Source organism: Vigna angularis, chromosome 3, assembly GCF_016808095.1.
Source record: "Vigna angularis cultivar LongXiaoDou No.4 chromosome 3, ASM1680809v1, whole genome shotgun sequence".
NCBI classification, from domain to species: domain Eukaryota; kingdom Viridiplantae; phylum Streptophyta; class Magnoliopsida; order Fabales; family Fabaceae; genus Vigna; species Vigna angularis.
The window spans coordinates 31576106-31597102 of NC_068972.1; the positions used below are offsets into that span (position 1 = coordinate 31576106).

The window sequence follows — 20997 nt, forward strand, 5'->3', positions numbered from 1 at the left end:
TTGAGTTAAGGTCGAGTCAAGTTCAAGTTGGGAGAAGTCCACATTCAATTTAGTTAGGATGAGTTTGTGGTCATTTGAGTCAGGCCAATCTATGTTTAGTAAAGTTTGGTTAGGCCTATGTCAATCCTAGTTCAATCAAGATTAAGTTTGGCTTAATCCAATGCCAGGTCAGTTTGATCCTGGTTGAGCTAAGTCGGGTTATGTTAAGTCTAAGGCAAATCCACATTCATCTTAGTCAACGTCGATCTATGTTAGTCGAGTTGGACTAGGCTTAGGTGCATCTTAGTCTGACCAAGACTAAGTTGGGATAGCCTGACCAAGACTAGGTTGGGCTAGCCTGATCAAGACCATGTCAAGTTGAGTTCGCCCCAACCCAGGTCAAGCTGAGTCAATTCGGGATTAATCGAGTTGAGTTGGCCAAAATCTAAGTTGAGTCGAGTAAGTCTAGGTTGGTTAAGTCAACTCGACCTAACCTAGATCGAGTTGAGTTAACTCGAGATCAGTCGAATTAAGTTGACATGGACATAAGTAAAGTTGAGTCGGCCCGAGCTGGTTGAGCCAAGTTAAGTTGGATTCAAGTCAAGTTAAGTCGATGTGGAATCACATTCAATTGATTGAGGTTAGGTTACTCAAATTAGTGTTGATGTGATTGAGACAAATAAAGTCATACTTGACCAAGTTAAGTTAGTCTATGGTAGGTTGTGATATTCGATTAAAGTCATAATAAATAATGTTTGATCGATTTTCTATCAGGTAGAGTCAAGTTTCTTCAAACCTAATTCAAGCTAAATCAACACAAATTTGACTCGAAGTTTAAAATATGAATGTGATAATATTAAAAACTTAAACTTCTTAACTCTTTTTTAAGATTTAAAATTCTTTAATTTCAAACGATCGAAATACTCCAATAAAATTCTATAATTTTAATTTTTTTTAAAAAAAAATCCAAACAATGTAATAAAGTATTTCAAATTCTTTTAAAAAGATAATTACCTTATTAAAATATTGGTTTAATTGCTTCCTTAGTCCTCAGTTTGGTTGAATTGTGTCAAATTCATCCTCATTTTTAAAAAAGTTTCATTTTCGTCCTCACGTGGTGTAAAAGTGTCAATTGAATCTAAACATAGGAAAATTTTGTGTCAATGTAGTCATCTCCGCTAAATACAGACTAACTATGTTAAGTGGTTGATTATTTGGCACTAGAGAATTAAAACGTGGCAAATGAGTTAAAACGTGGCAAATGAGTGACAGTAGTGGTAATGACGTGTGAATGAACTTTTGCACAAAAGCTCCAAACTTTTGCACCTCTCCAAGTACCCACTTACGCTTTCAGCGTTTCCGTCTAGCGTGGCGGTTCTGAAGCACTCAAGAGCGGAAGCATACCGGTTGAGGCAGAGCAAGATCTTACCTTTGCACAAAAGGGTCTTCGAATGCGTGGCATCGAGTTCCAAAGCGTGGTCACAGTCCTGAAGGGCGCAGTGGAAGTCCTTCAACTTGGACCTCGCTTCTGCGCGATTGCACAAAGCTATGCAGAGGGATCTGCGAAGCTTTTGGTTTGGGAGAGAATGGGAGAGCGTTTGGGTGCAAAGGGTGATGAAATGGGAATAGGCTTCGATCGAGGCATTCCATTCTTCTCTGATGAAAAGCTCCGTGGCTTTGGATCTGAGTTGTTGCAACTGCTCATCTTCTTCTGCTGCCATTTCCAACTCCGGCTTTTTGGTCTATCAACAGCAACCCTTTGGCATCTCTTTTCAAATGGAGTTCCTTGTTTCAAAATTTTCCCCACTGTAACGGTCGTTTAATTTCACTTATTCTTTTTCTCTTTTTCTTTTCACTCTTTAGCATTTGACGTTGAAAAATGCAAACCAACCCCACATGATTCTTTTCCCACTTAGAGCATCCACGTAAACCTCTCTTTTGCCACGTTTTAATTCTCTAGTGCCAAATAATCAGCCACTTAACACCGTTAGTGTGTATTTAACGGAGATGACTACATTGACACAAATTTTTTCTATGTTTGGATTCAATTGACACTTTTACACCACGTGAGGACGACAATGAACCTTTTTTAAAAATGAGGATGAATTTGACACAATTCAACCAAACTGGGGACAAAGAAAGCAATTAAACCTAAAATATTTATATAAACATTATTTGGTAATTATGTCATTATCTATTTCTTAAAAGTGTTATTCTAAAAATATTTCTTTTTGAAACATTTAAATGCCTATTGATAAACAATTTGGCAAGTGTACCAATTGTTATTGTAGTAATAAAATATCGTCCTCTCATATTTAAATAGTTGAGTACTAGATTACTAATTCGTATAATTTTGAGCAACCAAAAATCAAGTAAAATAGTGAACATAAACAAATGACAAAAATTCAATTAAGATAAACAATGTTAGAGAATTGAATTTCTGTACGCTTTCATATAAATTCTTAACCATTCCCAATTGATGTGCAAATTATAATTATCTCATTGAGTTTATTAAGAGCTTATTTACCCCTAATCCCTTAGATAGGCAAACGTATTCATCAAATTCTAACCCGCAATCCCTTAGGCCAGTTATAAAATTTAATGAAGTTATGGAGAACAATTACCATCTCAATTGCAAACTAATTTAGCTATGCCCAATTTCCCAATTGTGACAACTTCTAATCTGCTCTATTTACAATCGCAAGCAATCCCCAATTTCCCAATTGTGAAACTGCTCATAGAGAAAGACATTCAAAACATAAATAGAACACTGAGATAAATTAAAATTAACGAAACATCAATTGAAAAGGTTCAGAAGTTATAATCAAAGTACTACATCAATTCTCTAACAAAAGGAAATTAGTTCTGCATACTGGAATAAAATCACCAAAAACCCTAGGGAGAAGAAGAAGAAATTTTACGTTCTGGATCCTCCGCGTCTCCGTCCGTTCCCCCCTCCAAAATCGTGGAATTCTACGTGTGTTCCCCCTCCAAATTAGTGGAATTGGTCTATTACATCTCTCAGTAACTGTCCCTTTTTGTTTTTCTGCTTTTTTTTCTTTAATCTTTAATTCCACATAATATTAGAGGTTGATTACTGCTCTGACCGTTTCCACAATTCATGGAAAAATCCACAATCTGGTTGTGAACCTCTTTGGTTTCCATTCTGCACACCTTAGTTAAATCCACAGGTTGTGGAAAAAAACCATAGTTCAGTTGTGGCGCTCTCTGGTTTCACCTCTACAACTCAAATCTTAAGCCAATTAGATCACTAATATCAACAGTAATCAATCCCCGACAACGGCGCCAAAAACTTGATAAACAATTTGGCAAGTGTACCAATTGTTATTGTAGTAATAAAATATCGTCCTTTGAGATTGAAATAGTTGAGTACTAGATTACTAATTCGTATAATTTTGAGCAACCAAAAATCAAGTAAAATAGTGAACATAAACAAATGACAAAAATTCAATTAAGATAAACAATGTTAGAGAATTGAATTTTTGTACGCTTTCATATAAATTCTTAACCCTTTCCAATTGATGTGCAAATTATAATTATCTCATTGAGTTTATTAAGAGCTTGTTTACCCCTAATCCCTTAGGTAGGCAAACATATTCATCAAATTCTAACCCTCAATCGCTTAGGCCAGTTATAAAATTTAATGAAGTTATGGAGAACAATTACCATCTCAATTGCAAACTAATTAACTATGCCCAATTTCCCAATTGTGACAATTTCTAATCTACTATATTTACAATCGCAAGCAATCCCCAATTTTCCAATTGTGAAACTGCTCATAGAGAAAGACATTCAAAACATAAATAGAACACTGAGATAAATTAAAATTAACGAAACATCAATTGAAAAGGTTCAGAAGTTATAATCAAAGTACTACATCAATTCTCTAACAAAAGGAAATTAGTTCTGCATACTGGAATAAAATCACCAAAAACCCTAGGGAGAAGAAGAAGAAATTTTGCTTTCTAGATCCTCCGCGTCTCCGTCTGTTCCCCCTCCAAAATTGTGGAATTCTATGTGCGTTCCCCCCTCCAAATTAGTGGATTTGGTCCGTTACATCTCTCAGTAACTGTCCCTTTTTTTTCTGCTTTTTTTCTTTAATCTTTAATTCCACATAATATCAGAGGTTGATTACTGCTCTGACCGTTTCCACAGTTCATGGAAAAATCCACAATCTGGTTGTGAACCTCTCTGGTTTACACCTTAGTTAAATCCACAAGTTGTGAAAAAAAACCATAGTTCAGTTGTGGCGCTCTCTGGTTTCACCTCTACATCTTAAGCACTTATTGTTCCTGACTTGTGATTTTAACCCTCACAAAACACCTATTAACAAGAAAAAAACACAAAATCCAACTGTATGATCCGAAACAACTATAATGCTTAATAAATTGATTCAATTAATATAATTATGCATGCAAATGGCCTAAACTAAACTACTAATGCAACTACATTTTATTTACCTATCACCTATTTTTGTTATAAATTTTAGTTCCATCTTTTCATGATTTCATAGTATTTAGTAACTTATTTAGCATTTGAAGTCGTATGTAAGAGTTTTCTATCGGGTGTTACTAAACTGAGTTCGTATAAAATATTGTTGTGGGTCCCTAAATGCTTAATACAGTATACGGTATGATTATACGAAAGAATCTAGTAGGGGTATATTTCTAGGGATTATTTAATGCATTCAATTCAACTTATTGTTAATACCTATTATTTGTTAGTTTCTATATTAAAAAAAACTGACCATATACCAAAAGTAGTTTCCAAGCATGTATTTATGGGTCAAAAGATATATTTTGTTTGGGTTTTTTTAGAAAAATTGAGCTTTTACCTTTTTTTTATAGGTTAATTTTGCTTCCTCTTTTTTAATGCGACTTCAGTGGAATAGAAATATGAAATAGAATTTCACTCAAATGAGATCCAGCTTTAAAATTGTAATAGAAAGATATGAAAACAATTTCTCTTAAATAAGATTATCTAATTTAATTGGAATTAGTTGGAGCCGAATGTTATTTTAAATATAAAAAATTGGAGACTGAAATTTCTTTTTTTTTAATGTTATTAGTATTTTAAATTTTCTTTCAACTCATTATGTTACCAACGGGTGGAGGAAAGATCATGAAGTACTAATTAGGACATATCTCTAACTTAGGAAAGATCATGAAGTACTAATTAGGACATATCTCTAACTTTATAGTCGGTCTCTTTTATACTGTCATAAGATCACTAAGCTCTTAAAGAAAGAGATAAAGGATGAGAGAAATGTGAAGATGGCCAATGAATTAGCGATCTTGAGACGTCAAAGTGCTATTAATAAGGGGGCCTTAGAGGACATGAGAAAGGAGATGGATACCGCAAAGGAGGAGAGGGCCAAGACAAATAAAAAGTACAAAAGTGGAAGAAATTGTTGTCTCGAGTTGAAAAAGAATGGAAAGAACACGGTGGAGGAGTTGAACGCTTCATTGGCCGAGGAGAAAAGTGCCCAGGCTGAGTCCCTAAAGTATCACAAACTTATGCTTTCGGAGCATAATAACAATTCAATGAAGGCTTTGAGGCACGCTAAGCTCTCCAGTCTTGTCTTTGATACTTGTAGTATAGCCATAATTGCGGTCATTCTTGCAATGTCTCTTCACATTCTTCATATTAGTGTCAAGTGATGTTTGGGGTTTCCTGGGTGGTGGCAACACCAGAAAAGGCCTTTGACCTTTAAATGTTCGATCCTTAAATATCAAACGTAAAAAATGATTGGTGGCATTTTTGTAATTAAAAAAAGTAAATAGACGTCTGATATTGGGGTTTGACGTTTATAGTCTATATAGATGCCAGACAACTCCATTGGACGCCAAAAAGATACGCAAAAGTAAAAAAAATGAATTTTTTATTATTATTAGAAGTCTAGGTTGGGGGAGTCTGATGTCTATAGTCTATTTTAGATGTCGGTTATGGGGAAAACAGACTTCTAAATACTCAGCCCAAAAATTTTAAAAGTCACTTTTTGACTCCATTTAGACGTCTGATCTCACCACTCCGACTTCTAAAGTCATTTAGACGTCTGTTATGGGGGAACAGACTTCTAGATACTCAGCCCAGAAATTTAAAAACTTTTTTACTACATTTAGACGTCTGATCCCACTACTCCGACTTCTAAAGTCATTTAGACGTCTGTTATGGGGGAACAGACTTCTAAATACTCAGCCCAACAATTTAAAAAGTCACTCTTTGACTCAATTTTTAGACGTCTGATCTCATTACTCTAACTTCTAAAGCCATTTAGACGTCTGTTATAGGGGAACCGACTTCTAAATGTCTGCATTAAAACACCGCGAACGCGAGGCAGCCGTTACGCGCACTCACTATTCATTATCTTCCTCGCGTTTTCTCTCCACGGGCTACGTTTTTCAGGTTTGTTTTCTCACTTTTGCAAAGTTTTAAATTAATTTTACTCCGATTACATTACTCTTTGACGAATTATCTTTCATTTGAACCGATTAAAATGCGTTTTCGTTAGGTTTTGGTGCAGTTTTGCTCATGTTCTTGAGCGGCGTTCTTGGTCGGCAATTTCTTGCGTTTTGCACTCCTCCAATTCCCTCCACTATGTTTTTAAAACCATTCAATACAAAAAAAAAACGTACAATTCATTCTCTTCAACTAAAATATAAAGTTGTAAACTTGAATCACCATGAGCCAGAAGCAACCCGAGAGGCCTCAAGCGGAGAAAGATCCAATCAAATACAACGACGTTTTAGACGTCTGATCTGTTCAGGTCAGACGTTTATATAGACATTCGATCTGTACAGGTCAGACATCTATATAGACGTCTGACTAGAGTCCGACGTTCCATCAACGTCACCCGAATAGACGGCAGGTCGGGATCAGACATAAATAACAGATGTCTAAAGCCTTTTCTGCACTAGTGCAAGAGGTCCGCCTATAGTGCCTCTTCAAGGACGCGAGCCCTTGGGCATTCAAGGGTGTATAACGTGAGAATCTTAGAGGCTTCGACTCCCTCAAACAGAACCCTCCCTTTTGACAAGCCAACTCCTTTCTTTTCAACCGGTAAGGTCTCGACTATGATCTTATTTATGTACTCTTTCATCTCTTTCAGTCGCATAAACTTGGCGGCTCGTTGCCTCAACTTGCCTCAACTTGCCCATGCTTGTGGATGACGTCATGCCTAAATCATCCAAAAGGTGTCGGTCTCAGTATCGTGATCATGTAATCCAAAATTACTTTAGGATTCGGGTTCCTAATCTTCAAGGCTACGTTGTCGAACTTGTCAATGAATGTTCGCAAATATTTTGTTTTCTCCTACTTAACATTGAGAAGTCTCAAAAAGGTGAGATGGTGGTGCTGGTTATTGGCAAATTGTGTCGGGAAGGACGTTGTCAATGTGTCAAAACAATTATGGAGTAGGGAGGTAGGCGGGTAAACCACTCCAAGCGACTCCTTTTAAGGTTGTAGGAAAGGCCTTACACATAATAACATCTTTAGTCAGGTATAGGTTGACTTGGGTGGTATACACAACAACATGCTCGTCTAGATTGGTGTTCATATCGATCCAATGTAAGGCACTGCTTAGGGAATGTAGTATTTGTGATATTGTCAACGAAGGGGGTGTCAGTGATTTCCTCGTACTGCTGAAGAATTGTTTGTTCCCCTATAGTTTTGGGAGTAAGGTTATACCCACTTTCCTTTTCGGTTTCACTTACAGGACAAACACAAGATACAATCATGTCTACTGAATTAGTGTTATTAGGGATTCCTTTCTCCTTACATTTGTCGGTAACCCCCTTAATTTTTATCTTTCTTCTCAACCTTGCATTCTTTTCCTTAGTGCATTTATCTCGTCGAAACTTTTTTTCTTAAACTTTGCAAACTTTTGTTGCATTTTCATTTGTGCACGACTATGTCAATCACGGAGGGTCCAAGTCCTGCTTCTTTTGCTCCAATCATCTTACATCTTGTAGACATCATGTAGCACTCCTTCTTCTCATAATATATGTTGGCCCCATATTGGACGCCAATTCTTCTTACAAAGCTAAATATACTTTACCAAAACTCCAACTCTAAGTACTCCAACTTCCAACTACAAGGTATTCGTCCAGGATACTCCGTCTCTCCAAGAATACATGTTCTCTCCAATCCCAATAGTAAGTCGTGTCTAGAAAAGATATTATGACGTTCAAGTCAACAAGTGTATCAGATCATAATAAATACAATAATTAGTGAATGTAATTGTATCTTGTAGAGTATGTTATTTATTATACTGTTTATGGACCCTTACCAAAATTGACATGAATCACCTGATCTAATTACTTTATTAATCTTGTTTTATCTTTTTTTTTTCTTTAGCTTCATCATGATTTACTAATACCAATGATCTAATCGATATAATTTTACCTTGATCACATAGTTTAGGCTGAATACATATGAATACATATGCTGACCCAAAGGATTAAAATATATTAAGACAAAAATAAATTTTATAATGACAAAACTGATATATATATATATATATATATATATATATATATATATATATATATATATATATATATATATAATATAATATAGATATTATGTTGGAAACTGCATGAGGATCAAAATAGTACTTTTAAGATAATTTATGAAAAAACTAACTTTTTAAGATTTTTATCCTACAATTTTTGTATTAGAAATTTTTCTTTCTTAGCAGTGATTTTATTAGAATTTTTTAATTCTATTTATTTACTAAATCAGTAAATGAAAGAATAAAAAATGAAATAATCAATGTATAAATTATTTAATAATGTAATGAATTATTCATTCACAAAACATTTCTTTTATCCTTTGATATATGTATAAAACTGTATTGGAACCATATTCGTATTATTGAAAGAATGTTAACAGTAAGCGTTGGTTTAAGCGATTGTTTACCTTATATCACACTAATTAATTAAGTATACACAAAATCTTAAATTTGTTTTAACTACCATTTTCCAAAAGTTAAACGACAGCTTCCATAAACGAAAAATAAAAGCATTTTATAAACAAATAAATGGTCCTAGTCGAGAAATACCTGATACTCTAACAGTGCCGTTTTTTTTACAGCCAACTTTCTTTATTTGATACGTTTTCTTACTTTTAATTAAACTAAGTTTTTGAGCAAAGATAGCGTTACTTAAATTTAATATAAATGTTTAAATTAAATTTTGTAGACCTAAATTTGAATTGATTTAATTTTAAACGTTACCCTCATATTACTTTTTTATTTTCTTAATTTTTTTCCTTATTTTCTGTCTCTCAAGTCCATCTTCAAATATATATAAATAAATAATAATCCTGCCTTGACAAAAGTAGTAGCTAGTTACGAAATATAAATAGAAAAAATAAAAATAATACCTTGAGTCTTATTTAATTTTATTAAAAAGCAATTCATAAGTATTTCATAAAATAAATAAAAATATTCTTTGACCCATCTAAATATTCTACACTCAAGTAACATTATCTTTTTCTACTTTTTATTTTATTCTTTCTTGAAAAATATAAAAATTTATATTTTATAATTATTTTATCTTTTATTCTGTCTCAAATGAAAGTAAAAAATGTGTCCTGATCCATTACTCCAAACTGAATTTTCGAGGAACGCAGACAATAAAACTTCTCAAAAGTTCATCATTATTTAACGACAGATTAGTTTGGTGAACATTTTCAAAATCAAGAATTGAGTTGAATGAAGGACTTGACTAAAATATTTGGTAGATCTGAATTATTGTTCTCTTTTGTTGCTATCAGAATTTGTTTTTCTCGTGTACTCATAAAATTGCCTTGCGTTTCACTTCATTTGCCTGAGCTCTTGGGTCCCTCTTCCTTCTCCACGAGACCAGTACACAGTATTAACCCTAATCGTGTGAACACATCATAAACAGTACAATGAATTCAACCAACGAATTTAAAATCTCAAACTGTGTCTTAATAGTAACTAAAAGTTAGGAGAATAAAAAAGTTCTCTGTTACTGATTTTGGGAAGAGTTGGTGATGCCCTGCCAAAACGAACCGTTTCACCTAATGCAAACCTACCACATCATGTGCCGTAAACCCTTGCTTAATTTCATAAATGAACTCATATATTATTTAAAATCATGCCAAATTTTTTATATTAAATTTATAATATATAACTGAATATCAATCTTATTTTATAAAATATAAAGAATATACTCGTAAGTCCGTCCGTACGAGACTTACAAAGACTAACTTGCGTAAAAAATTTAAAATATTCCACGATGCTTTTTCCTATTCCCTCAAAAAGTGCTAATCCCTATGCCCATGTATGTCACGAGATCACGATGCGACCGAGGCATTGGTTAAATCCATAATTTTAGTGAACAATAATTGAGATAAACACAAAAATAAAGTAAGCAAGAAAAATAGTTACTAACAGTTCTTCTTTAAATAACTTGAATTTCAAATTATTCTATTATTAACCTCGTCGGGAACACAGGCTGTAATATTTTTGTTTGCTACTGCTTCTTCGCTTCCGGTGGTTGGAGCGGTAATATAAGTTGCAACGCCTTTCGTGCTTGGCCAACCATCGTGTGCCACGTCAGCGAATAGAATCATTAGAAAAAGAAAGAGCAGAAAAAGGAAGAAAAAGGAAAAGATCGGATCGTAACCGTTTTCTCGCTGTTTCACTACACTGGATGTTACTCACAATATAAATTTATGGATATGGCTAATTTTTAAAAGATTTACATAAATGAATAATTTGTGCTTTGAATTTCACATGTATGGTTTGTTTTATTCTAATTTATGTAGTTTTTTTAAAATTTAATTTTATCCGGAAATTTTACCAGTATGATAAAACACAAGCCAAAGCGCTTGTGTCAGTTGGTTGTTTTTTTCTGTGGGTTTCGTTTCCGTTTCTCTCTATGCGCGATGGTTTGAAGGAACAATAAAATAACACCCTTCACAACAATGACAACTGAGCTAACGCTCTTTCTCTCCCTCTCTTTCTTCGTCTCTTTCGCCGGTTGGTGACGGTGGTTGCGGAGAAGCTGATGAAATCATGAATATAGCGATATTTGGTAGTTGTCGAGAGTGAGTTAGTGATTGAGAAAGAACGCGCTACAACACACTCGCACACAGAAACATAGTGAGGTGAGAAAGAGAAAAGAGAATGTTTAGGTTGCATAAGCAGAGGGCGGCGAAATCAGGGGATAAAATTGACTTCAGAATCTCTCACCTCAAGGCGCTCCAGGTTCGTGTCCTTCTTCGATTTCGTGTTTTTATCTCTCGTTTCGTTTTACGACGATCAATGTGACTACTGTAGTGTCTATCTGTGTTTCGCTTTTGCTTAATGTGCTCCGTCTTCGAAATTATTGATCCGCCTTGATAATTCGTAGGTGCAATGCAATATGCAACTGTAAATCCTTGATCCTAATTTGGAAATGCCAGCAGGCGTTGATGTGGAGATGTGATTTTATTTTAAAATATAAATTTTTTATATGAAGTGCTTCGTGTTTTGGAAAGAAAATCACCGAGCGGACTCAGAACATGTCTGAGAGTTAATGAAGTCCAGCTATAGCTGGTTAGATAAGAAGTGAGATCTCACAGTTTTGTATTTTCTAGTAAATTTCAGCTAATGACAAAGTGTATCACTAGCTTTTGTCTTGTTATAAATAATAGCTAGCTGCGTTAGCTTTGTGGTTTTGAAAAAACTTATATATTTTCTTCGGTAATGTTCGTGTAGTTCTTTATTCAGAAGTAGTCTTAATAAAGGTTTACCTTACAAATTATCAAAACGAAATTTCAATTCTAATTAGATAACAGCGTAACGGGTATCTACAGAAGTGTAGCCAACGTTTTTGCTTGTAGTTTCTGTTCTCGTGGAATGTAGAACAGTACTACAGGTATGTTTTGCCACGAGGATAAATCAAGAGCCAAATCATGAAATGAAATGCTTGTCCTAATATTTAAAGATCAGGAGGTACTATCAGTATTATATCATTCCAATAATTGTTGCAAAAATTACTTTTAGAATTATATATCCAAATGCTTTGAATTTTCAAATGTTGTTTAAGTAGCCATAAAAAAAACGTATGGTCAATAACGAAAGGTGAATCTCATGTTAACAGGTACCCAAAGGGTGGGACAAGCTGTTTGTTTCTGTTGTCTCCGTAGAAAAGGGCAAAACAATTGCAAAGTCTAGCAAAGTGCCAGTGCGTAATGGATGTTGTCAATGGTCAGATAGCTTTTCAGAATCTATATGGGTTTCGAGAGATAATTCCTCGAAGGAGATTGATGATTTTGTCCTCAAGCTTATTGTTGCAATGGTATTATCTCTATTGCTGCTATGCACACCGTTTTGTTGTTCTTCTGTTTCTTTATTTTTATCGGCTTGAAATTTCTGTTAGGAATTGATTACTATATAAATAATCATTATCACCTAACAGGGGTCATCAAGATCTGGCATCCTGGGGGACGCCACTGTTAGTTTGACTAGCTATATGAGTTCAGATGCTGCTATTCCACTTTCAATCCCACTGAATAAGTGCAACCATGGGACAACTTTACAAGTGAGTCCTACAACTGAAGTTATATCTCGTGACTGGTAGCAGAAAGCAGGAAGGGCTGTCTTTTTTATTTCATGAATGATTATGTGTCATTTTGGATTAAATTAAAGTTGATTTTTCTGAAATTAAGGGGACAAATAAAACTAGAAATCTGGAATATTTTTTTTTTTTGTGGAATTGAATAAACAAATAAAAGTTTTGATGCTTATAAATATATCAAATTGTCCTTCTCACATTTTTATTTTCTCGGTATTGTGTAATTTAACTATTTCACTTAATGTAGTCTTGGACAAACAGTATATCACAGGGATTATTCCTTTGTGACAAATTTCTTTTTCATTTTCCTTACACATGATGATGGTATTGTTTGAGTCTTTTTTTGAACTTACTTTTCATTCAACTTTTCTTAATCGATTGAGTGGTGCACGACACTTGAATATTATTTATGAAGATTTTGGCCCCATAAGAGTACTGCTATCACATGTTTTTTTCCTTTTTTTTCCTCTTACAAGACAACCGCCCAGTTCTTCACTTCGAATACATGTGGTTTACTTTTTCGTTGGAACCACCAGTATGACAAAAAATAATTTACCCATTGCCCTACGTTGTCGAAGACCCGTTTTCTTTGGTTAATCGTTTGCTCATTCAAGCAGAACTCATTGTGATTCTTCTCTCCCAATAGGGAGACAAACTGTGGGCTATTGTCACCAGAAAGATTAATTTTATATTGATATCTTCTTAAAAAAAAACTACTTATGAACTCCTTCTTTTACAACAATATATATATATATATATATATATATATATATATATATATATATATATATATATATATATATATATATATATATATATATATATATATATATATATATATATATATATATATATATATATATAAATTAAATTCTTTTTTTATTATTATTATTATATTAATAAAAGAAGTTATTTAGTTATTGTATTTTAAAAAAAGAATGTGTAAAATTATATTCTTCCTATTACAATAAAGCTGTTACAGAAAAAAGTTATTGAACTTAGAATTGGGAATTCAGTGGCTGTGTATTTTGTAGGTAACTGTGCAGTGCCTGACACCAAGAACGAAACATAGGTTTGTATTGGAGGCTAGTATTTTCGTGTGTATTATAAGTAAATTATTCTAGACAGTATTTATCTCCTACACATTTTTCAGGGATCAAGAGACAAATTTCCATTTGAAGGCCAGCAATGAAAATAATTATGATCTTCCTATCAAGTCCAATGAATCTGATTGTTCAAATATCCAGAGTGTTGAATCTTCCTCTTTTGAAGATTTTGATTCTACCTTATCCCCCGGAGAAATTGAGACAAGGGTAAAAACAACATTTTCCGTCCATAAACATATCTATTCTGTTTTCTAAATGGTTATGGATTTCTTCCCAGACATGCATATAGGTTAAAAATAAGTCTGTTCTTAATAATCAATTATCAGGATGAGCTTTTCATACTCGAATAATTCTCTACTTTAGCTGTTTAGGTTTAGGTTATCTGGAGTACCAGGAACCAGGAACTATTCACGAGTTTTATTCATGGAACTTTTTAACCAAAAGACATTTGCTAATCTCCACCAATTCCAATTTGAACTGGCGTTTTTAACATAGTAATTTAGTCAGATTTTTACGTGGAGATGCTAACTGCATTTCATCTTAACGAGTATGTTAAAGTCGTCTATTGTACAGAGTTCTCTTCTATCACGATCCAGGAAGAAAAATAATGTCTTTATGCAGTGGAGCCATCGGCTTGCTTATGTTTGAGTTGTGGCGTAATTTACTATTGGCCTGCCATTATCATGATAATGACGCCTTGCACTGGCACTCTGTCTGCAGGCAACAAGCTTCTCCGGATCTGTATCAAACTGCAGCCATTACTCAACTGAGGGTTCCACAGGAAGGGAAAATATTTCCTCTAGTATCAGTGACGGGCAGAGCCCGACTGGAATACAAGGTTCAGCCAGCTCCCAGAAAAGTGTATCCCATCACGATTACCCTGTAAATTCTTCTCAGTCAAATGATTCGTCATTTGTTTCCCAGAATATACAAGATATTGGTTCATTGTATTCTAAAACGACAAATGCTTCAAATAATCGTCTGGAACCTGCAGAAGACACAACTGAAGAGCTACGGGCAGAAGCAAAGATGTGGGAAATGAATGCCCGAAAGCTAATGAGTGATTTAGACGTGTTGAGGAAAGAATTCTCAGATCAATACGAAAACCTGGCAGGTATAAAAACGGAACTTTCAGCGGCCCAGGTAGAGCGTGATAGTTTTAAAAAAGAAGTTGAACAGTTAAAATTGTCGAGAAAGCGAGCATCGGAAGATTCACTATGTGAAGGTGAATGTTTTTCAGAAATTGAGAATGCTCTAAAGGAGGAACTGAAGTTCGAAAAAGAATCAAATGCCAACTTGTCTTTGCAACTGAAGAGGAGCCAAGAAGCAAATCTGGAGCTCGTTTCTGTTCTCCAGGAGCTGGAAGAGACCATAGAACAGCAGAAAATTGAGATAGAAACCCTTTCATCATTACCCTCAAAATTCAGTGATCTGGACAAATTTTTCCAAGTAAGCACACAAGAAAACAAGCGGTTAATGCAACAGCTAGAACAACTGGAGGAGTCGAAGAAAAATCTGCTAGTCAAGGTACAAGAGCTGGAAGGTGCCTTGGAAGACAAAATGCGAGATACTGCACATTTGAAGATTCAAAATAACAAAACCCTTTCAGATATTGAAATGGAATATGAAGGAAAATTAGCTGCTAAAGATGAAGAAATTTTAAGTTTGAAAGCAAAGCTATCTGAATCTGTCCCAGAAAGTTGTAATGTGGAGACTGTGTCCAAAAATTTAGGTGATGCAGATCTTTTAAGAGAAATTGAATTACTGAAAGAGAAAGTTCAGGAACTTGAGGTGGATTGCAATGAACTGACAGAAGAAAACCTTGACCTCTTATTCAAGCTAAAAGAAGCAAACAAAAGTTTGAAAGATGGTGGAGCATCTCAAGACCTTTTGTCAGACAAGGTCAAAGATCAATGTTCTACTAGCATTGGATCTGAGGTAAGCAACAATTTATTTCGAATATTCCATTCAGGAGACATGGTCCAAGGGGAAAACAACATCAAGATTAGTGATAATGATCACATTTCAATTCAAGACCCTGAGACTTCAAAATTAGCTCTAGAAGTCCGAATCACAGATTTGAATACGGAACTAACTAATAAATCGTCTGAGATAGGAAATCTTGAGGCTAATTTATCAAACAAAGAAAAGGAGATCGGGGTTCTGCAAAAGCTACTAGATGAGCTAGAAGCCAAGGTTTATCATCTTGAACAAGAACATAGTCAGCATGAGAAACATATGGAAGTCATGAAAAAAGAAAATAAGCATGAACTGGAGCTCATCATATCAGACATAGAACAGGAAAGGCAACAATTGTCAACGCACATTTCTGTTTTAGAAGCTCAGTTGAGAGATTTGACAAATGAAAGAGAGTTTCATTTAACAGAACTAGAGAACTCCAGATCTAAATCTGCAAGGCTTCATGAGAAGATTATGGAGATGCAGACTCAGATAGATTCTTCAACAGAAGACTTAGAGCAAAAACTGAAGGTTACACAATTTCGCTGGTCAGAAGCACAAGAAGAATGTGAATATCTAAGAGTAGCAAACCAGAATTTACAAAATACCATAGAAAATCTTGCAGAAGAATGTAGTTTTGTCAAGAAGATAAATGGAGATTTGAGGCAGGAAAAGTTGAAGGAAGAGGAAAATTGCTCCCTTATGGGAGCCAAATTAAGGGAATCAGATGAAAGATTCGCTAAGTTCTCTGAAAGAGTTGAACACCTGGAACAGAGCTTCACTTTAATGCAGGAAGATATTGCATCAGAAGTGAAACATCTAATTTCAGATTTAGATGTTCTTTTTGATGAAAATAGGAAACAGATGGAACAGGGTGAAGTCTTACTGAATCAGATGCAAATGGAGAAGATGGTAGAAACTCAAAACCTAGCACTAGAAGTTGAAAACCTCCGTTTGAAACTTTCGGCAGCATATGATGAAAAAGAGAGAATAGCTTCTAATGCTTTACTTGAAGTATCCACATTACGTGCTGATAAAGCCAAACTGGAATCTGCTTCTGAAGAAGCTCAATCTAAAGTGATTTTGGCTCAGAACGAGGTTGATGCGCTGCAGTCTCAATATGAACAAAAGCTGAAAGACGTAACAACTCAAGTTGCTGAATACAAAATTAAAGTGGAAATGCTGACGACTGAACATGAAAAGCTGTTGAAGCTGGTGGAAGACAGCAAATCAAGAGAGCTAAAATTCAAAAGTACTATAAATGCTCTTGAATTAAAACTTACAGTCACTGAATATGAAAGGCAACAAATCATGGACGAATCTGGAAATTTAAAGGTTCAATTGCAGCAGAACAATCAACTTGAAAATGAGAATATAGCTCTAAAGAACGAGCTCAATGCTTCTAAATCTGAGAAAGAAAGACTGGAAGAAACAAGATGTGTCCAGGATACTGATCTCAGTAACAGCAGAAGAATAAACAGGCAGCACCAACAGACCATACAACTTCTTGAACAGGAAAAAGCTGAGTTCCAAACAAAAGCCCAAGCCCTTGAAGAAGAATTGAAGCTGATTAAGGAACAAAAGAGAAATCAGGTTTCGAAGTTAAACAGGAAATCTTCACCGGTTCACGATGATCTGAAGTCATCAAAAGTTAGTGCTCTTTTTCATTAATGATGTGATAACGTTGTGATGACAGGACTATTAATTTTCTTTCTTTGATTTAGCAGAATCTTGGGGTGAAGAATAACAATCAACATCGCATTAATAGGAAAAAGTCATTAAAGAATGACAGCATCAAACATAATAGTGAGGTGATATATTTTGAACTTTGACTGACTACATTGTAATTTACCTCGGTGTCAAAGGTTACAGAGTATATTTTATAATTACGTTTGTGTGGATGGAACCTAGTGATAATATCAAATAAATGTAGTCTCACTGCAAATGGCACCTTACTTTTCGATATTTCTGTTTCATGTCTCCTTCCTATATAGGTAGAAACTGAACTTGGACTTCTTGATGAAAATGTTCATGCTGTTGAAGTAGATCCACTATCGAAGATTCAATTGTGTGATAATGAACTAGCAAAAGCAAACGAAGCCAATAATAATTATGAAGCTCAATTTCACAGGTTAGAGGAACATATTTCAAAGCTTAAAGGAAAAAGTTTTTAATTTATTTGTATGAACCCCTTATGCTGACTCTTTTATTTGTTTGGAGCTTTGATAGGATATAAGGTGATAGGATATAATGTGTGCAAGATAGAAGGAAACAAATTAGGAATTAGTTGTTAGTTGGTTAGTTAGTTGGGGGGCCTTTATAAGAAGGCAGGGAGGTCTTGTGTAAGGGAGAGCTTTTGTTAATTCTTTGTTAGACCATCTAGTAGTATTCTGAGCTAAACAGTCTATTGATGCATACACACTAGATGATTTAATGTTTTTACGGTTTTCTGTTACACTTAATGCCTGCATATAGTCTTGTTTGCACTCTATGTATGTTTTGATACATGATCTTAACAAATGTTTGATAACATAATTTGAAATTAAGGAGATAGGGAAATTGGAATATTTATTGGGCATTGAAGTGGTTCATTCCCATCATGGTATTTTCATCCCCCACCAAAATTAGGTGCTAGATTTATTATTAACTGAAACTAGTAAATTAGGATGATTACCCAAAGAGACACCTATCTAACATAATCAAAAACTTGGTGAATCAATTGAAGATGTAACTCTGCATAGATAATCTTATAAAAGGCTAGTTGGGAAATTGATTTACTTGTCTTACACTAGATCTGACATTGCCTGGGGTTGTAAGTCATTTCATGCATAATCCAAAGAAGACTCTTAGAGTTATTTATTGCATTTTGCACTACTTGAAAGGAACTCCTTAAAATGGAATTCTATTGACAAAGTGGAATGAGATGATCTTTAGAAGCCAACGCAGATGCTGACTGTGTAGGTTCTATAGACAATGAAAGATCTACCTATGTATATTGCACTTTTCTTGGAGGAAATTTAGTCACTTGGAGGAGCAAGAAACAAAATATTGTGACGAGACCAAGTGCAGAGGTAGAGTTAAGAGCCATGGCCTTAGGGATTTGTGAAATACTGTGGCTAAAGATAATTTTACAAGACTTGAAGATTGAATAGAAAAAGTTAGTGACACTATATTGGGATGACAAGTCAAAATAAATATTGCGCATAATCCAGCACAATGATAGAACTAAGTATGTTGAAGTAGACAGGCACTTCATAAAGGAGAAATTGGATAATGGTACAATATGTACAGTATTTGTATCCTCTGAAAATCAACTTGGAGATGTATGGACAAAAGGGTTAAGTGGTGCTACATTTCTTGTTAGCAAGTTAGGAATGGATGGCATCAACACACCAACTTGGGGAATGATAATTCCTTGATTTATGCTGCAGTTAATGTTTCCTTATATAGTTTTAATTACATAGCCCTAATTGTAGGTCCGTTGGCCTGTGGTCTTCCCTCACATAATCTCAAACCAAGTTGGGAGTGGAGGATATTTATTCCTGAGCTTGAGGGGAGTGTTGAAATATGAGTGTAAATATTGTACATTTACTCTACAGTAAATATAGATTGATTTGTTTGTAAGAAATCCCTACAATTAAAGGATTGGGATTAAGAGTTTATTTGGTAGATTTATTCCTGATTTAGAGTTTTATTTATGGAGATTTATTTCCTTATTTAAGGAGGATTTTTATTTCCTTTTATTAGGATTTCATTTTAAATAGCTATTTTAATTTTGAGATCAAGAAAAGTAATTCCATAATTATTGTTTACTAATTATAAGAGGAAAAATAGAAGAAAACAGTGTTTTCTTGCTTCCACTTATATGCACAATCAGTCTACATTACACAGAATGTCAAATTCCTCAACAATTGATTATGTGTTCTTGGTGTGTAAGCAAAGGAGCCAATTTTCCCTGCATTTCCTATTGAGGCTCATATTGTGTTCCTTTTGGTTAAACCCAAGTTCAAAACAGTTGAAGTCAAAATGAAATTGTTCATTTAGGGAGGCCGGAAGATTAGAATGTTGTTGCAAAGATGTCCCTAAGAATTTGGAAGCCTTTTGTTTTAACGCTTGCCTTATTGCTCGAAGTAATATTGTTACATAACCCCTTGTATATTTATTTTGCAGATCACCATCTAGAGGTCAAAAAATCCAGGCAGATGGCCCACTAAAATCAATGGCTGAAGAAGTAGTAACGAAAGAAAAATTTGAACGTATAAAATCTGTTCTAGAAGCAGATTTAAGAGATATTCAGGAGCGCTACTTCCACATGAGCCTTAAGTATGCTGAGGTCGAAGCTGAGCGTGAAGAACTTGTGATGAAGCTCAAGGCAACCAAGAACAAAAAAGGGTGGCTTTCATAGAACTATGGTTAATCCAATGACCCTTTCCTGGATTTGAGGCTGCCAATCTCGGGTAACTTTTCTAACGAAATTTAAGTGTCAGATTTTTCAATCAACTATAGGATGTACCATTTGAAAATGAATCATTCATTGAATAGGAGAATAGTAATAAAACTATAATGGTCATTGTACTTGTAAATATCAGAAATTTTGAAGGTAGAATTACACTTAGCAAGTGCTATTGTAATGGTTTTGGGTGGTCAACACTTGCTTTTTTCTTGTATACTACTCTTGTATCCCAAGGGTTTGAAGCTTTAATTTCCATACTCGCAAAATTCATTATTTGGGCTGCTATATGAGCTTGTATTATTCAAAAAAGAATAAAGGAACACACAAAATTAAAAGCTGTTTCTTCCATATAGCCAGGTGACCAACTGACCATCCCACTAACACAGGAGAATAAGCAATTAGATTTAGAAATACTCCGTATGGGTCTACATCTCTACATTTACCTGACCTACTAGTAAATGCAGCCAAAGACAAAATTTCATTTGCATCTTTGGAAGAGAAACAAATAGTACAAAACAAGTGCTAACCCAAGAGATTTTGATCAAAAGAGTGCAAACCAAACTGATTCATACATAAATTACAACTTCAGCATTGAATATGGTTGGTGAATAGTGAATGCCCTGTTACTGACCAAGTCTATTTTTAACCATTTGAACCGTTAGGTTTTCTCTGTAACATTGTGTACCCAATTAAATTTATTAGACAAACAAATCAAATTCAAGTATTTGTCTAACTTTTTCTAATAAAATAAAATATTATAGAAGAATGTTTTCTACGGCATCCACTTTTCATAGTTACATTTGTTTTTCTGCATGATTATAGAAAGAAACCTTATATTCTGTCCATGATTTCTCTCCCACTGACAGTGGTGGCTGTTTCCAAGATATTC

The 20997-nt window shown here is 34.5% G+C and overlaps 1 protein-coding gene across 3 annotated transcripts; it reads left to right on the forward strand.

Moving 5' to 3' along the window:
• The first annotated feature begins 10901 nt into the window (after nt 1–10901).
• Nucleotides 10902–20361, forward strand: LOC108326567 (uncharacterized). 3 transcript variants are annotated; one of them, XM_052875289.1, is made up of 9 exons: nt 10903–11239; nt 12117–12314; nt 12435–12557; nt 13625–13662; nt 13744–13903; nt 14417–17305; nt 17383–17466; nt 17650–17786; nt 19838–20361. In XM_052875289.1, the coding sequence occupies exons 1-9, from the start codon at nt 11159–11161 to the stop codon at nt 20058–20060; spliced, it is 3933 nt and encodes a 1310-aa protein (XP_052731249.1). In that variant the 5' UTR covers nt 10903–11158; the 3' UTR covers nt 20061–20361. The 3 variants fall into 3 exon arrangements, with proteins under 3 accessions (XP_017415627.1, XP_052731249.1, XP_017415625.1); XM_017560136.2 differs by having other exon boundaries at nt 10904–11239; nt 19826–20361; XM_017560138.2 differs by lacking the exon at nt 17650–17786 and having other exon boundaries at nt 10902–11239; nt 19826–19979.
• The last annotated feature ends 636 nt before the right edge of the window (nt 20362–20997 follow it).

Bases quoted from the DNA above. Each gene is read 5' to 3' on its own strand.
- LOC108326567 (XM_017560136.2), top strand. From the start codon at position 11,159: ATGTTTAGGTTGCATAAGCAGAGGGCGGCGAAATCAGGGGATAAAATT. The intron at 13,904-14,416 runs GTAAAAACAACA...CTCTGTCTGCAG, and splicing joins CCGGAGAAATTGAGACAAGG to GCAACAAGCTTCTCCGGATC. The intron at 17,306-17,382 runs GTTAGTGCTCTT...TTGATTTAGCAG, and splicing joins ATGATCTGAAGTCATCAAAA to AATCTTGGGGTGAAGAATAA.